The sequence below is a fragment of the Mya arenaria genome, chromosome 14 (genome assembly GCF_026914265.1).
Source record: "Mya arenaria isolate MELC-2E11 chromosome 14, ASM2691426v1".
Lineage (NCBI taxonomy): Eukaryota > Metazoa > Mollusca > Bivalvia > Myida > Myidae > Mya > Mya arenaria.
The window spans coordinates 7,017,985-7,037,180 of record NC_069135.1 but is presented as its reverse complement, the minus strand read 5'-3'; the positions used below and the strand labels follow the sequence as shown (position 1 = coordinate 7,037,180).

At 34.7% G+C, this 19,196-nt stretch overlaps 1 protein-coding gene across 1 annotated transcript; it reads left to right on the top strand.

Moving 5' to 3' along the window:
- Positions 1–708: 708 nt before the first annotated feature.
- Positions 709–18,529, top strand: LOC128217611 (peroxisomal acyl-coenzyme A oxidase 1-like). The gene is made up of 15 exons (XM_052924869.1): positions 709–1,082; positions 2,875–3,037; positions 4,676–4,830; positions 5,219–5,326; positions 7,989–8,108; positions 9,206–9,321; positions 10,721–10,890; positions 11,182–11,344; positions 12,095–12,285; positions 12,771–12,935; positions 13,477–13,582; positions 14,054–14,206; positions 14,722–14,792; positions 15,952–16,087; positions 16,868–18,529. Exons 1-15 carry the CDS (start codon positions 926–928, stop codon positions 16,931–16,933), a joined length of 2,040 nt encoding a protein of 679 aa, XP_052780829.1. The 5' UTR covers positions 709–925; the 3' UTR covers positions 16,934–18,529.
- The last annotated feature ends 667 nt before the right edge of the window (positions 18,530–19,196 follow it).

The window sequence follows — 19,196 nt, the reverse complement described above, 5'->3', positions numbered from 1 at the left end:
TATCAAAAACACCTAAATACAGTTTACAGGCTATCAAAAACACCTAAATACAGTTTACAGGCTATCAAAAAACACCTAAATACAGTTTACAGGCTATCAAAAACAATCGAAGACCTAGGGTAAGAACTTTCACATGGCAAAAATTAACCGAGTCGTTTTGAGGCTACCCGGACCTGTTACCTTTCCAAATGATTTCAGACGAGTAGAAACTTTTAAAGAATTCCAAGGACTAATAAACACCTGCTCAGGACCAAAATGCAAGTGTTCCAAGTGTCGTTTTAGATATTACTGTACGTAGTTTTTTTTATTAGCTACTAGTGCTTTACATTGCTGCTTACTTTTATCTGGATGTTTTATGTTAGCTGTTATAATAATATCAGTTGCATTTGTATAGTTAACATTTTGTGCTATATGCATCTTCATTATCATGTATTTTAAATTTGCTTTTTAGACTGCATTAACATTGCTCTAGAATTAATGTTGTTTTGCCTAAATAGTATTGTAAATGTGTAAATGTGTAAGCTATAGAATATGCTTAGAAGTTAGTTGGCCCATTGTCTCTAATCTCATTGTAGTTTTTAGCATGCTCAATCATGTATTTATTCTACATTTAATTTAATTCTTAAAGTGCATTTTTCTTTTTTTTGTCACATTTTTGTTATATATACATGTCTACAATACCATATGTGCTTTACGCTGCTTTTAGCGTAAACTTGCATGTTTCCTTAGACTTTATAAGCTGAAATAAGCTCGATTCTTCTTTTGGTTCTCAATGAAACTATTAAAACAAGACTGCAACCAACGCGGGTAGATAGTATAACAACGCTCCGAGGGATTGTAAGGGGAGGCAACAACATCAGAGTTTGTTACAAATCTAATGTCTGCTCCCTATATATGCGTCACGTGACCATAGACAAAAGTCAAAATGGCGGCCAGACTGACAGCGGAATTTCTTGACAATTGGAAAAATGAAGTTAATCCCGATTTGCAAAAGGAAAGAGAAACATGCACGTTCAAAATTGAGGAACTTATCCATGTTCTAGATGGTGGAAAAGAAAATACTATCAAAAGAAAGAATTTAGGTACGATTTTCACAAACTCATAAAAAGACTACTGCCTGGACGTAGTTTATGCAAAATGTAGTATCTATAGTTATTCTATAATGCCGTCAAGGCTTTTTTAATGATGTTTAGTCAGGACTAGGCCATTGTTCTCATCATGTCAACACCTTTGAAACACCGTATCCCGATCTTCAACTGCCTTTTTAACCCGTTTTAACTCAATCGAATTGATGTGAGTTGTATCCCTTTCTAAATACATGTAAACAAACTAGTCTATTCCCCATTTATTTCTCTTAAGAGCCAAATTCGGCCTGAAATCAACTTTAGAAAAAAAAATCAATAACTTATTACTGTTTGTAAGATCGAATTCTGAGGGAAAAAAGTGTGTTTTATAATCAGTCATTTACAGGGTTCCCGCTGGCGATCGCCATTGTCGCCATTTGCGACAAAATCACAAAAGTGGCAACAACTTTTCAAATTTGGCGAATTTATTGAGACAAGGATTTAAAAAAAAAAAATTCTTAAAATGACGTAAGCAGTGCCCATGCGGCCTGTATGATAATCGATTTTGTCACTGTCATAAATCAAGCGATCTGCTGGTGCGACAACAAATCCGATAATTAGGGCAAGCAGTCACAGCCCAGTCAACACCTTGCTAATTACTGGGGCATTTTATTGCTTTCACGGATTAATAATGACAGCCTTTAACTATTATGTCTCTTATTAGCAAACAATTTTAAGATTTAGCTCAACAGCTTTGTTGTTGCGTAATTAACTTGTTAATTTTAAAAATGCATATCAAAGAATTTTAGGTTGTCAGAAAGACACATGATATGCAAATTTCGTAATGACGTTTACGCGCTAAAAATAGATTTGCTTTCAGTTTTGTCGCAATTTGTAATTGCTATAAATGCAGTATTTTAGGGGATAAAAAGAGTCAAAAAGATTAACATAAGTCATTGAGTATGCTTACAAATAAATAGAACTACATCCCATTTGATAAGGCTTCTAATAAGTTGGCTCGAGTAATGAGTAGACACTATTTTATTAGGACAGTATGGCCTTAGTTGATAATGTATATTTCTTTAAGTTTCCATTTATTTTAATTTTTTCTCATAATTTCATAATTGTATTCTTTAATTATATGACACTATTGTATGCAGGCATTAGACTGAAATCAACATATTGATGTATATGTCACATTTTTTGCATTATTTTCATTTTTTTAAATTTATTTACTTGTCCATATATTTTGTCAATAGAAGAACAATTTGCTAATATCTTGTGCTTCATGTACAACAATATTATATTATGTTCTGCACGACAATGTGCTTATTAAATGCAATTTAAGGCTCTTAAAATGCTTAAACCCCATAAGCTTAACCCCCTGCGTAAAAGTGACAACAACTTTTTAGAACCCAGGGGGAACCCTGATTTACAGTTCTAGTATCTACCGATGCATGCGTATGCTAGGAGAGCCTGGCAGGGCCAATGACAAACAGCACATGTGGTATAGTGCCTTTCCCATCATTATCTTAAATTTACTCCCAGCTAAAATCAATAGAATTGTGTTATTTAAAAGCCATATAATATGTAACCGGTAGTCAAAGGAATGATGTTTTAAAATATTTTTATGCCCTGTATACCTCAATACACATTAGATGGATTTTGGTGGCAGAAATCTGGTTTCAAAGAAAAGGAGAATTTATGAATAAAGCAGGTTAAAAAACACACACAAAACCCCATATATACCGTACAAATTTGAATTTTGTTTGTTTCTAAAGCAGTGTTCTTTTTGTTGTTTTTCCTGTAGAGAATATCTTCTTCACAAGCTATGTTGACCTGTTTTCCTTCAAGAGGAGGCCATTTATGTCCAAGTCAGAGCAGTATGAGTCGTCGGTTGCAAAGTCTGTGAAAGTGTTTGAGCTGAGAAGAGAGTACAACTGGTCTGAAGAGGACTTCGATCTCATTAACCGGTTTGTTGAGAAAATATTTAATCATTTTTATAACAGTTGACCCCAGACCCCACCATCAAATCAACTTCCACCCTAGAAGAGCAGTCACTAGTGGTACCGGTAATAATTGCTGATTAGAAAAAATAAATCTTGTTTAAATATTCTTCAAGAAAGTTATAAAGAATAATGGACATTAAAAGACACATTATGCAAGCTATAAAGTAAACAATTAATATAACGACATTGATTTTGCAAACAGTTGAAAATAATTTTTTTCGAAATGTTTTATGAACATTTAATTGAATATGTTGGTGACTCAGCAAAACTAGGTTTTGATTACATGAACGTAAATTAATACATGTATGCTAAGTATAGTTTAATGCCCTTGATTTCGCATAAATAGTTATAAATAGTTATTATGCTTTATATTTCATTTATAATAGAAATAAAATTGATCATAGGAATTTTATCTGTATTAATGTTTTTTTAAAATCATCTAAGAATGTTAGATAACAATATTTTTAATAAACTGATACAATATATAATAATAAACACTGCTGTGTATATTTATTCTTTTTATCTAAATGTACGGGTACAGTAAAATTATGTATAACAGCAGTATTTCCCCAAAATTCCTTAATGCCTTAATAAGTCTGACATGCTTAAATCCAGGCACAAGCAATGTCATAAAAGTTATGCAATAAACTGTGAAACAGATCATAATTTTCCCTGCATAAAGGCTGTTAAGGGTTGGGGTGATGACTGATTTAAGTTTTCTTTTTTTCTTTTTTATATGAAATTAAGAAAAACATAAGAAATAGAAAGAATGAGCATCTGAGTCGATGTTACTTCAAAATGTTCAAATGAAAAGCTTTAGATTCAGGTCCTTGGTATACATGTATATGTCTATATTATGTTAGGATTTCTTAACTTTTCAAGCTATTATTATAAGTCATTAAACAAATTTTACTTTGCATTCATTGTGTTTTCTTATCATTTTGAGGCAACTTACTTATACTTACTTTTTGACCATAAAAGATCTTGAAATATACGTTAACTTGCACCATCAGGGACTGAAATAGACTAGAAATACAAGAGAAGAGGCCCACCTCGTTCAGCCTGACATCCCTTAATTAAATCCTGGGAGAGACACTGCATTACAGTAACTTTTTATTCATCAAAGTTAGATAATGGAATTGTATATGCATATAATTAATTTGCTGATATACTCTTTTTTATTATCATTGTGCACTTTGGAAAGTTAATTTTCATGTCAGAGTATTGAAATCAGATGAGAACAGTTCAAAAACTCTGATATCGCATATTATATAGGCCACTTCATCTCTAGAGTGAATGATTTAAAAGGGCAAAGTTGATAAACAGTATTTTAACTGCAAACTAACATAGAACTTGTTATCCTAGTATGTAAATTGATAATTTAATCATAAGTAAAAACTCAACTGTAATAAGTCATATTTATACAGGTGAAAAGTATTTTCTGCAGTTTGTCCCCTACATCATAATGCATGTTGCACAACTGTTGAGATTGTATGATCTCTTATTATCAACAGACAGTGCATTGTATTTAATATATTATATAGGTATGGATAAATCTACATATATGCATCTAACATTGAACATGATATCGCCTCATTTCAGAATCCTGAACTATGACTTTGCCCTGAGTCTACACCACACCATGTTTATACCTGGCATTGAGCGTCTGGCCACAGATGAGCAGAAGGCTAAATGGCTCCCCCTTGCCCAGTCTTACCAGATTGTGGGCACATACGCTCAGACCGAACTGGGGCATGGTACGGTATTCTGGTTGATAAGCTTATTTGTTTTCAAAGAACTACAGTCAAACCCTTGTTGCAGTTGTCTGCATCCTTGTCAGTGTGCCTAAACTTTTATGTTGGCTATACTATAACAGGAAAACAAGGACATATTATATGTTTGCATAATACCTTGTACACATGTTCACAATGACATTAATACTTGTGTTGCAGGCCCCCTCTCCATAGCTGTCATATTCAAACCCTTTGGTACAATGCTGAATGTTGCTTATGATAAAAATATTCTGTTTTCCTCTTTATATACACATGATATTAAAAACACAAGATCAAGTTTAACTAAAATAGCACAATCTTCAGTTGTAAATACATATCATAAGTTTTGTGTTTTTCTGTGTGTGAATTCTAGGTACAAACCTTCTTGGTCTGGAGACAACAGCTACATATGATAGAGAGAGAGATGAGTTCATGATCAACACACCGCGCCTCTCATCCATGAAGTGGTGGCCAGGCGGATGTAGGTGTTTTTAAATACACATAGATATGGAATTTAATATTTGACCACATCATTTGTCCCCACTCAAGAGAATAGGTAAGGTCAAGTCCCTAGTTTTTTTTTGTCTGCAGCTTCTCTTTACAGGAATTTGGCTCATTTTTTAAAGCAGCTTGTTATGGCAAGCATTTTTATGCCCCCGAAGGTTGGCATATTAAAATTGCACCGTCCGTCCGTCCGTCCGGCCGGCCGGCCGGCCGGCCGGCTCTGTAACTTTCCCTTGTATGGACAGATTTTAAAATAACTTGCCACATGTGTTCCACATACCAAGACGACGTGTGGCGTGCAAGACTCGTGTCCCTACCTCAAAGGTCAAGGTCACACTTAGTGTTTATTCACAATGGAGTGCTACATATAAGGACATAGAGTATAGGTTGTCGTGTCCGGGCTGTAACTTTCTCTTGTATGGACAGATTTTAAAATAACTTGCCACATGTGTTCCACATACCAAGACGACATGTCACCTGCAAGACCCGTGTCCCTACCTCAAAGGTCAAGGTCACACTTAGTGTTTATTCACAATGGAGTGCTGCATATAAGGACATAGAGTACAGGTTGTCGTGTCCGGGCTGTAACTTTCCCTTGTATGGACAGATTTTAAAATAACTTGCCACATGTGTTCCACATACCAAGACGACGTGTCGCGTGCAAGACCCGTGTCCCTACCTCAAAGGTCAAGGTCACACTTAGTGTTTATTCACAAGGGAGTGCTGCATATAAGGACATAGAGTATAGGTTGTCGTGTCCGGGCTGTAACTTTCTCTTGTATGGACAGATTTTAAAATAACTTGCCACATATGTTCCACATACCAAGACGACGTGTCGCGTGCAAGACCCGTGTCCCTACCTCAAAGGTCGAGGTCACACTTAGTGTTTATTTACAATGGAGTGCTGCATATAAGGACATAGAGTATAGGTTGTCGTGTCCGGGCTGTAACTTTCCTTTGTATGGACAGATTTTAAAATAACTTGCCAAATGTGTTCCACATACCAAGACGACGTGTCGCGTGCAAAACCCGTGTCCCTACCTCAAAGGTCAAGGTCACACTTAGAGTTTATTTACAATGGAGTGCTGCATATAAGGACATAGAGTATAGGTTGTCGTGTCCGGGCTGTAATTTTCCCTTGTATGGACAGAATTTAAAATAACTTGCCACATGTGTTCCACATACCAAGACGACATGTCGCCTGCAAGACCCGTGTCCCTACCTCAAAGATCAAGGTCACACTTAGTGTTTATTCACAATGGAGTGCTGCATATAAGGACATAGAGTATAGGTTGTCGTGTCCGGGCTGTAACTTTCTCTTGTATGGACAGATTTTAAAATAACTTGCCACATGTGTTCCACACACCAAGACGACGTGTCGTGTGCAAGACCCGTGTCCCTGCCTCAAAGGTCAAGGTCACACATAGTGTTTATTCACAATGGAGTGCTGCATATAAGGACATAGAGTATAGGTTGTCGTGTCCGGGCTGTAACTTTCCCTTGTATGGACAGATTTAAAAAAAAACTTGACACATGTGTTCCACATACCAAGACGACGTGTCGGGTGCAAGACCCGTGTCCCTACCTCAAAGGTCAAGGTCACACTTAGTGTTTATTCACAATGGAGTGCTGCATATAAGGACATAGAGTATAGGTTGTCGTGTCAGGGCTGTTACTTTCCCTTGTATGAACAGATTTTAAAATAACTTGCTACATGTGTTCCACATACGAAGACAACGTGTCGTGTGCAAGACCCATATCCCTACCTCTAAGGTGAAAGATACACTAAGTGTTTATTCACAAGGGAATTCTGAATTTAAGGACATAACAGTGTAGGTTGTCAAGTATGGGTGGTATTTTTTTATGTTCAGAGGCAATTTAAAATAACTTGCCATATGTATTTGACACGTAAAGGCAAGATCAACTTTTCATGTACTGACCTTGTTCGTAGGTCAATGTCACATTCGGGGGCATTCGTCACATACTGTGACAGCTCTTGTTGTTAATATATTTAGTTATTTACAAAGAGTTGGTTGAATTATTGTAAGCTTCTTATTACCCTACTGCCTACTAATAGCAAACAAACCAAAGGAAGCTTTGTTTAAAAATATGTTCATTGATTACATCCCAAAACAATTACAATAAACATTTTAATGTTGACAATTTTGTTTCAATGTTGACAAATTCTCTCTACCATGGTAAAATGGGTTTGGTCCCCATCTGCTGACCTAGAGGCCCGGGGTTCAAGCCCTGCTGCTGGTGAAATAAAAAAAATCTTTATATAATTGTCTTATTTTCTACTTATCATTATATTTATTGTATTCATTTCATGTGTTAACTAACATCTCACTTTCATATGTTTTAATTTTTGTATTTGATTACATAAAAACATTTACAGTCGAACCCTGTACAAGTAGCTGGAACTCTCAAAATACTTTGAGTCTAGCAAATACCAGGCCAAGTGGGAATGCTTACATAGAGTAAAGAAATGGTCCTTTACATCAAGTTCGAGCCGACGAGGAAAGTGAGCCAAGCAATATCGAGTGAACACGTTTTGACTGTATAATTACTTAATACTTCAGTGTTCACATTGCACACAATATTTTCTTGCCTCAGTCCTCTATTGTGCTCTTTTCCAGTGGGAAAGTCTTGTACGCATGCTATAGTGCTGGCCCAACTGGTTATAGACAGTCAGAACCACGGCATGCATCCTTTCATGGTCCAGCTACGCAGTCTAGATGATCATACACCCATGCCTGGTACACACACATTCTGCATGTTAGCATATAATTGTTTATGTGAAAAAGAAAATATAATGAAAATTTTTCTTTCATTAGTGTCGATGTTGTTATTGTCATTTTTCATCATTTTTATGTAAAAACTTAATGTTGACCATAGCCAGTAAACCATCAGAGAAAACTTTTAAGCAACTTTTTGTTGATTTTCAACACTGGGCTGATTTTTCAGAATTGTCATTAACTTTTAAAGTGGCTGTACACCGTATGATGAAAAAGCGAAAAAAAGAAAGAAGAAAATTGTCAAAAACTGACATAAACTTGGTATCGATGTGTACAATGCATTGAAACTTACTAACTTAGATACCACATAGTTTACAATTAATTTATTTTTCACAGTTTTTTCGTGTTTTTCCATTAAAAAGATTACTAGGTATGTCTACCAAGTAGAATTTGTTCCTTATGCGTGATTGGCTAGTCGATGTTATCATGTGATATTACCAAGTTAGGTATATAGCTTAAATATTCCAACTGTTTAAGGTAAGCCTTTGTGGCTCAGTGAATACAACACTGGACTGCAATTTTGGCGACACCGGTTCGAACCCGGTCCCTGACTAGATTTTTTTTTACATTTTGGTAAAAAAAATTCAATTATGATATCAAAGAGTAAAACATTTAATTAAAAAATTGTTCTGAGATTCGTTACAAAAATAACTTTTTTTGGTGCCAATCTGGTGTACAGTCCCTTTAAAGGTGAATTTTTTTATAATGTACTCATATATTTCAATAAAACTGCTGTCAAAGTTTATGAAATCTTGAAATAAACACTGCGGATCACAAATGTGTCATGAAACTTTCAAAGTAGTAAAGATTTGAAAGTTAATAACAATAACATTTACACAAGTTCTTAACAATGCTGTTTACTTTCCTGGCATGAAGACATGTGTTCTTTAATAGTAATCCATATAACTAAAATATGAAGAACGTGTTTGAGTGGCTCTTGCCTTTTTCATGGCAATATACTATTGGTTATCCTTAACTCACCATCGCTTATTTATTTTTATTAAACAAGATTTACAAACCTCTCACCTTTATCTTAAAGAAACTAATTCTTTCATCAGGATTGAAGTTGGGTGATATAGGAACGAAGCTAGCAGCAAACAACATAGACAATGGTTTCCTCATCCTCAACAATGTCCGGGTCCCACGGGAGAACATGCTGATGAAAAATGCCAGAGTATGTTTAATGTTTTAATATATTTTTGTATTATATCAGTTCAAACTGAAATGTGGTTAGAAATTGTACACTTGGCAAAATATTGTTATTGTAAATGTGACTCCCAATCAACTTATGTGTCTCCTTCTACTGAAGTAGATATTTAGCGTTTGATATGCTTAACTATCTGTCAGTCTGTCTGTCTGTGCGTCACAAATTTGTGTCCTGCTTATCTCCAAAATTATATGAGCAAGAGTAATGAAACTTTACAGAAATGTAAAGCATCATATGATGTTTTGCCCAATGGGGTGTGTGTGTGATTTCACTGAGTAAGTGCAGAGTATTGGCCCATGACTTAAAAATTGCATAGAAAGTATATAATCTTGTGTCTTACATATCTGTCAAAAACATGAGCTAGATTCAGGTTTTACAGGAATGTTGACCAGCAGTTGTGCACATGAGGTTTTGTGTGTTGCTTCGCTAAATAAGTACAGAGTTATGGCCCTTGAATTAGTTAAAATATAGCCTGTACAGCATGCAATCTTTTATTGCCCGATTATGTTTGTACTGAACTCCAGTAATGGTGGAGTAATTGGCATTTACCTTGTTAAAATTATTATACTTGGGTGTGTATTTTTTGGGTTTTTTAATTTCAAAGGTATTCGAGCTACAGCCATGGAAGTTTACACGAATTTATCAGCATGTAAGGTTGTGCACCTGAAGTTCTGTTTGTGGTAAAGCCCAGACACTACAGAGTTATGGGCCTTGACCTAGTTAGATATATTATAATCAGTCTGTCACAAATTTGTATTGCATGTATCTCCAGTGTACAGGAACGGTTATCTGCATGTGAAGTTGTGTGACTGGGGTTTTGTCTGTGCTGAACTCCAGTAACAGCAGAGTAATGGGCCTTAACTTAGTTAATCTTATTATTAGGTAATATGTGTGAATTTTGTATCTTCAAAAGTATTTGAGCTAGAGCTGCAAAGTTTACATGAATGTGAAGTTGTGCACTTGGGTTTCTGTTTGTGCTGAAGCCCCGAAACAGCAGAGCTATTGGCCTTTACTTAGTCAAAATTATTATAAAGAGGTATGAATTGTATGCTGTGCATATATTGATGAAATCATTTCGATGATTTATTCTGATAAAGTCATTTTAATCACTTATGCTTATGAGATATGCAGTTTTAACTACGGCGTGCATTTCATGGCTAAATCCATATGGTAGGTATTCATTTTATACAGAGGGATAACATGAGGGTAGATATATGAGGGAGATGCATGTTCGTGTCTAAAACAATTATTTACTTTATACTATTATTCACAGAGGTGGTTGCATTTTAAATTTGTTAGTGCTCTTAAGCTTTTCACGTTTTTTTTTTTTTTTAATCTTCTATCAAATGCTTAAACTTCTCCCCAGGTGACAAGGGACGGGAAATTCATCCAGCTGTCGGGAAATAAGGCCAACTACGCAACAATGGTGTTAGTACGAGTCAAGATAATCTCGTGGACCAAAGACACACTAAGACAGGCGGCTACTGTATCTGTACGCTACAGCGCTGTCAGGAGACAAACTACACTGAAACCAGGGTAAGAGCATTCTTGTGGATTTAATGTCAATGAATTATAATCAATAATCTGATAGTTATGTTTGGTGTAAGTGTATGACTATATATAAATCTGTCTTACATTATTTTATCATTTAAAACAGATTAACTGTATCCTGGTCGGTATTTTTAAATAATGATTGTTAGACATTCACGCATGAATGAGTTTCAATTAAAGGTTCCTATTTCTTCTGCTTTGGCATGTATGTAAATTATAACACAATTGATAGAAAATACTTATTGTTGATCATTTTTGAAATCCTGTTTTTTTCAGTACACCAGAACAGCAGGTGTTAGACTTCCAGACCCAGCAAATGAAGGTATTCCCATGTCTGGCTGCCGCGTATGCTGTACATTTTGTTGCCAGCTCCATGATGGACTGGTACCAGAGTGCTTTCACCGAGATCCTCAGGGGAAATAACTCACAGCTCGCTGAGGTATATTTTTAAAATATATCATGGAAAATTTGAACGTGTCATACTGGTTGTTTACTTCGGCGTTGTTTATGTTTTACGTTGTGGAAATCGCTCATATGTTCAAAGGCTGTCACCTGTGGTATATGAAAAGTGAAAATGTAATAGTAAAACAAAACAGTGAATAAATAGCTAACTTTATTTTTACCCCAAAACACATTTTCTAAACAAGCAACATTGAAATATGACAATGCTCTGGTGTTTGACAATTTGTTTTTTCTCAATTGCCATATTGCAAGGCAAAAGGACAAGGAGAAATTGTTTTCAGAGTTTCCGATGTTGAACTGTTATGATAGGGTTTATCCATATGTTTATTACTCATTTACATTTCACACAATTAAATTCTCATCATTGACTTCTCAAAATTATCATCTCAAATGCCTTTATCAAGTTATAGCGGTCATGTGTAAACAGTGATTTTCACACTTTATATAATTTCCATTCATCTTTAATGGCATCTTTCATGGCAGTCTTTACAACTTGCGAAAATTGTAACACCAGGAAATTGTTTGTCTATTTTGGAACCCGCTTTCGGGAAAATGTTTAAAGTTATGATGTCAAGGTAATAAGGTTTTGTGCATGGTATGTGCAGAATCTATAAATTGTATTTTGTGCAATTTTTTTAACTAATTACATAATATTTACTACGGTTGTAATGGTTACAATTTCGTATATATCCCTGTATATTGCATATGTACAAACTGGTTTTTCCAGCTGCATGCACAGTCCGCAGGTCTGAAGGCGTTTCTAACTGACATGTCGACAGGAATGGTAGAGACGTGTCGGAGGTCATGTGGGGGCCACGGGTACCTGCAGGTCTCCGGCGTGGCAGAAAACATGGTCTCTTCTCTTGCCCTTGTTACCATTGAGGGGGAGAATACTGTACTCTACCTGCAGACAGCTAGGTTAAACTTCTTAGTACATAACAGAAATGTAAATTTGGATAATGGCAATTACTGCATCTGCATATTTATTTGATTTTGCTTAAGTTTTATTTTTGCTGGTAATATTTGATCACATTGTAAATCTAAAACTTTGCAAAATGATGTACATGAATGAAAACTCAACAGTGTGTAAGGAAGTCTTTCATCTAGGTGAAACATTCTCAGATGGGTCTAAACATGAATGTGCTGGGGAAACAAGGACATTCTTTATCGAAAGTCATCTAAAGGAGTTGCATGATTTGTATATAAGACAGTTGACAGGGAGAACTAAATATAGAAATGGAAAGCAATACTCAGTCCACGGTCATGGAATTATTCTTTTCATTGAGCTATTGTCTTTAAGTTTGTGGAAAAAATCAAAAAATATTTAATCATCAATTAATTTCAGAATCTATACAAAATTTCCTTTGAATTCAAATGAATTATTTTAAAGCATGATTTTCTAGGTACCTTATGAAGCAGATGGCTAATGCTGTGTCTGGCACGAAGACAAGAGGGTCGACAGCCTACATGAACCGTGACCTGTCCTCGTACACCTGCCCCATTGACAGCCAATCAGATTGCAGGAACTTGAACAAACTACGTGAGCTATACATGCAGAGAGCACACAGGTAGACTATTCAGTTATTATTACCTTTGGGTCTTAAATTTAAATTTGTTTACTATCGGCAAACTCACTTAATATTAAGTGAATTCATGAAGAAATGAGACAGATATTTATGGCTTACTTAAGCTTGTTTTGATTTAGATCTTAAATTATGATAACACAGTAATTTCCTTAATGCTATTCAGTATATCATGCCATACTTGGGTAGCTTATATGAGTGTATATAGTAGAAACCAGGGGCAGTGACTATTGACCAACAGAGTTCAGACTCAAGACTTATAATTGCAAATCTTCATTTCATTGTAACTTTCTGTCTAGCTAAGCATAGATGGTTTAGATGGTTGAATTATATTATATTTGAATGCTTCACTATCATTCACATATTTATTTATAAAAGAAATTACATAAAGATGATTTTTTGTTCCTTCATAAACTAGCTTTTCTGAGTCTAGATTCAGGCCTGGTAACCATTAATTTGTTTTGTTGATGAGAGAGTGCATTATGAGGCCCTTCCATGTGCTTTCTTTTATACTGTTACCCATCAGGGTGGTGATGGGTGTTGCTCAGCGTCTGCAGATGGACATGGAGTCAGGCCAGCCCCAGGAGGCAGTCTTCAACAACAACATGGTTGCACTTACACGTGCTGCAAAAGTAGGTCCTTTAGCTCCCCTAAATTTCAGTTGTGGATAAGAAACTCCATTTAAGGTGTGAGACATTCTCATAAACATGGCGTTGCCCAGATTTTCAACATGTCTCATTTCAGAGAAATCACTGTTTGAAACAGTGAGATATCATTTTTATTGCACTGAAATATCTCTATTAATCGCAGGAAAGCATATAAAAATTGCTTTTTCTACAACTTGTATGCTTGATACAGTCAAAAGAATTTCTAGTTTAAATAAAAGTAGAACATGCCATGTTTTCTAAGCAAAATCCACTGGGAAGACTCAGGAATAAAGCATGTATGAAATATTGACACATTATAAATCCACTCAGCTAATGTCAAAATCCCTTTCTTTCTGAAAGAGATCCCCTTGTGGGATCTCCAGAAATGAGTGCTCATGTCAACCTGTCATAACCCCTAGCACTCTCTATCATTCATAAATGTACCTGTATTTTCAGGCCCATCTACACCTGTCTACTATAGACTGGTACATAGCCAGGGTAGATAACTTGGTGGCCACCTGCAGTCCAGCTCTGGGCCAAGTCATGGCAGAGTTGTGTACCTTCTTTGTACTGTGGGGCATTGTCCAGGAGGCGGGCGACTTCCTAGAGGTCAGATATAGTTTGTGTGTAACCTTACTGAGGCAATAGTCATATTTTAGACTAATACCATCTATTGAAATTAAAATCAATTAATTTATAAGAACTTTTAAAATAAGGAGAACTAACATAAAATAAAAATGAAATAAAAAATATTGTGTTCATGGGTATCCCTATTATCCGTGTATGCTCTGATTTACAATGTCAATGTTCTTGCTGGTATACTCTTTCATTATTTATTTGTTAAATTTTAGTTTGAAATAATACAAGACTACACTAGTTTCTAGTATTTATATTACAGTTAATAAGTTGATGCAGTTTCATATTCTTACCTTTGTTTCAGAAATGTTTCTCTGCAGTTATTAAATTTGAGACTACAACGCCACCTTATTAACATCTGTAGCGTATAATCATAACATTTCTGATGAGTTATATTTAAAAGCAAAGTTTAAGTCTTGACCCTCACTCAATACGATATTTTGTTTGCCAACATACTGTACCGGTATATGATAATGATAATTTTTCAGAGTGAGACACTTGGCCTTAACCAGTTAGAATGGATCAGACAAGAACAGCTCAACTACCTCACCATTCTCAGGTCTAGTTAGAATTTATATAAACAAGAGTGTTGCAGAGAGAATGCAGACGCTCGTCTATTTATTTTCAGTCGAACATGGTGCATAACTCTACAATTATTAAGAGTTATGGACCGTAAAATCATGCGTGTATCGTAACATGTCTACCAAGTTTCCTTTGAACACCATTGCCAGGTTTTAGAACTACGACAACACTGGCTACAGCACCAAGGCTATCACACTACCCCAGCATTTCTTCTTTAAAATACAGACAAGCTAAAAAGTTGTGGATACGTGGATTTGAAATTATGATGTTTTAACCATCACGAATTTGTTGAAACAACGGATAATGATTACCTCTTGAACTTAAAATCCAATTTAGCTTTGAAGATAACAGTATGATGATGGGGAGACAGATTGTTTTTGCCCTGTCTGTCAGTCAGTCTGTCTGTCCGTCACACTTCTATTTCTATTGATAACTATTGAATGCTTAAACCCATGAACTGTATACTTGGTATGCAGGTTGGTCATGACCAGTAGATGACCCACATTGATTTGAGATTATAAGGACAAAGGTCAAGGTCACTTTAAAGTGGTAAAGTTTCTGCTCAATAACTGAAAATCATTAGGGTCAAGTAACTTTATAATCTGGTATTTGATTATTTTATGATCCCTATTGATTTTGAGATCTGTAGGTCAAGGTCAGGATGACCTTCAGGGGGAAAAAAATATGTAAGTGGTGACTTTAAGGTGAAAATAGTTTCCACACAAAACTTAAAAACGTTTGAACCTATGGACCTTCATACTTTGTATGCAAGTTGGACATGGCCCCTATTATTTTTAAGGTCAGTAGGGCAAAGTCACAGTGACCTTCAGTTGAACAACTATTTAGGATCACTGAAATAATGACCTTATGCAGGAAATGTTCACTTTTGAATATGGGTGAATAGGCCAAACTTCAAGGTCACTGATGGTTCGTCTCCAGGTCGAAAGTACAAATTTCATGTCCATCATTGATTGTTCTTAGCTACGATCACACAATTGGGAGGGCTTTTCAAAAATGCAATCTCTAGTTATTGTTTAAAATTTTTAAGATATTTGAATGTATAACGATTTTGTAATTTTTGGATCGACATGTTTATATACTTATGAAGACTATATGTCTTTATTTCCCTTCCTCAGGCCCAATGCTGTATCCCTGGTTGATGCTTTTGACATGCATGACGAGACTGTGGCCTCCGCCCTTGGTATGTTCGACGGGAACGTGTACCAACACTTGTACGAGTCAACAAAATACGAACCTAACAACCGGACCGAGGTGAGAACATTGGGAAAACTAGTCTGTTTTTTGTAAGGTTTATTTACTCGTTATGAGGAATAATTTCTAGAACAGACTTTACAGAAATAGCATTGATATGCTTAAGACTTAAACCAATTTTGAGTTCCATTAAATATTTATCACAATAAGTTCAATATCAGTTACACAGGATTTTTTTCACGCTTGTTTGCATTTCATTACATACAGTAATAATTGAATGTCTCTGTGAAAGGGATGTCAGCACTCCCTTAGTAAAAAAGTTGAATATGAAATAGAGGATAATTGTTTATAAGAAGGTATAATTGCTATATACATAGTAAGCACTAAAGATATATTTCACTAGTAGCATAACTATCAGTTTGTGAAATATATTGTAATCTTACACCGTAAAAACCTTTTTTTCTTCTTTTTTTTCATGCCTTAAATGGATATATAAAGTGACAGTTAAATGTAGTTTTTCAGAATGCATGCTGAATTGTAAGCAAATGTAAAGTCATTTCAGAAATGATGTCATTGAAATTGTGTCCTAGCTCTGAAAAAGATCAAATTTATATTTTAACTGTTTGAAATAATGAAATATCATTTTTATTTCACTGATAAATCCCTATTAACCACAGAAAATCATATAGTGAATATAACTTATCCACTGCTCTTTTTTTTAAGCTGAGATAACGCACAAGTCACTTGATATTCTATATAAATTTTGCAAAATACTGATGTTTGACCAATTCTTCATTTTAATTCCCAATAGTATAAGCACTGATGAACTCCTGTTTTCAGGTTCACCCGAGCTACTACAAGCATCTTCGAGGCCTGTTGAAGGGAGGTCAACAGTCAAAGTTGTGATGTTTCTACAGTCATAGTGATCATAGAGAAGGTTCTTATTCAAAATGGTGATTTTCATAGACTGAGTCATACAACCGTAGTGTGTGACCTTCATCGCAACATCTTGCTGATTGTGGGGTGCTAGACTATTACCTCTTTTGAGATGATAAGTTTTTACTGATTTACGAAAGACTGCAAAAAAAAATATAAATAAAAAAATAATATTGGAGGACTACAGTCTTTTGAAATTATATGCAATTGTAGGGGAATAGAAGTCATGGACTGTCAAACTTTTGTCTTTGTTTTAAAGAAATACATCAAGTGCCAGTTGAAAACCAATCAGGTATTTGTGAAGTATCATTTGTTCAGAAAAAGCTTCACATTTATTTTTTTCTATCTAAGTTGTGTATATCCAACAAACAAGGTATGTCAGACATCACCGAACATCAAGCAAGAACATGGTTCTGATGAACAATTTATTTAAATGGAAAAATCCATCCGTAAATTAACTATTATTTTTTTTAAATCCAAGTACTAAACAAAAAAAAAAATGATGTCATTTTTAGAAAATGTCCCAAAAACCGCTACTGTCAAACTAGAATTTGACCCGTTTAAACTCAGATCTTTCATAGAAAACAAACAAATGTTATTTAATTTTAGCTAAGTCTGTATCTTACTTACTGAAAAGTTCAATAATGAGAAATATATATAGGATATCTCAACAAGTCAAAAGGTTTCTTTTAAAACACTTTAAAAAGCTTCCAAGATCTATTCCCCTATGGGTATGTTTTATAATACCGGTATTCCAGAAATCAAATGACCATTTTTTAAATCACATATTTTACTTCCGATACCCACATTTTTGCTATTTTATTTTGTTTTGGGCATACCTACAAATGATGATCTTCTAAGGCTGGCATATAAAATCATTGAAAAAATAAAAGAATGTACCTCTATTTTGAGGAGAAAATATTTACAAAGGCAAAATATAGTGATTTCCCTATAGACTTTTTCTAGGTTTGACCATGTCTGTGTAAATAAAATATTAAAAAAAAACGTATTAAATGAAATTAAATTGATTGTTACTTAATTATAATAAAAAATCTAAGAATTGGTTAACCAGTTTGCTTCAAATTTTAAGCCAGCCTTTTGTTAGGGCAATCACTCCCATTTAATATGTTTTTTAATACACGTGTTATATTGCTTACTCATTAAGATATACAGAACCATTGAAGGTCTTAGTTGTAAAGTGAAATTATCTTTGTCTCATGATAATTATGTTTGCTTTATACTTGTGTAATCAGAATTACTGCTAGTATCAAACTTGAAAACAAAGTCAGAGAAATGAAAACAATCAAATGCTTGCTCCTGTGATACCCTTACTGATTTCACTTCTTGTAAGTAATGACTCAATTCATCCAACTTGTATTTTTTTATTTATTTACTTGTAATTTGTTTTTACAATATGTTTGAGAAACTTGATGATTGTTTTGGTAAAAAAAAAAACTGCACTCAGGCTCTTTGACATTCATGATGTTATTTTTTATGATTTTTATATGACAAACATGTTATCTATTCCTGTTGATGATTATTATTCCCAATAAAAGATAAAATGACGGTGCTTTCTTATAGATTTCCTCTTGAGTTTGTTCAATGACAAATATTTCCTGGTATGGTATCCAGATAATAACCTGACAACAATCTTAAATTCCACGGAATAAAATAAAGGTTGAAGTCTAATACAACTATAACTTGTGGACACATCACCTTTTAAGCAGGTATGTTAAATATGGTATAAGAAATCAAATGGAAATTGGTCGAGGTATACACATAATTATTGTTAGCAAGTTTGGTCAGGGTTAGATAAGAAATGCTTTTAAAAGTAAAACAGCAGACAAGTCAGTGTGACAAAGAGGACCATTACCTGTACAGATAGCTTGATACTGCCACTGGACCGAACCACATGATCCCTATAATACATGCTAAACAGAAAATGTAAATCCACAGGAAATGGATTTGTGTCATGTATTTCTTGTCAAATACAATACCATTCTGCCTCCTGAATTTACTGGTTACATTATTTTGATAAAAGTCTATCTTTGTATTGGGTGCCTTGATACCAGACATAGCAATGGATGACACTTTTTGTCATTTTTTTGAGGCCGACTTTTTCAGAAGAAAGGTTTTACAAAAATATTTATGCTGCCTGCTTTAAGCATTGTCAATAAAACTCACGTATGACCTTGAAATTTGACTGAATGATCTCGGACTCGCATTCTATAAT

What these genes read in the sequence shown, in the direction of transcription:
- LOC128217611 (XM_052924869.1), top strand. Translation starts at nt 926, where the DNA reads ATGGCGGCCAGACTGACAGCGGAATTTCTTGACAATTGGAAAAATGAA. An exon ending in TGCTGATGAAAAATGCCAGA is followed by an intron (nt 9,322 to 10,720) that starts GTATGTTTAATG and finishes ACTTCTCCCCAG; the next exon opens with GTGACAAGGGACGGGAAATT. An exon ending in CAAACTACACTGAAACCAGG is followed by an intron (nt 10,891 to 11,181) that starts GTAAGAGCATTC and finishes TGTTTTTTTCAG; the next exon opens with TACACCAGAACAGCAGGTGT.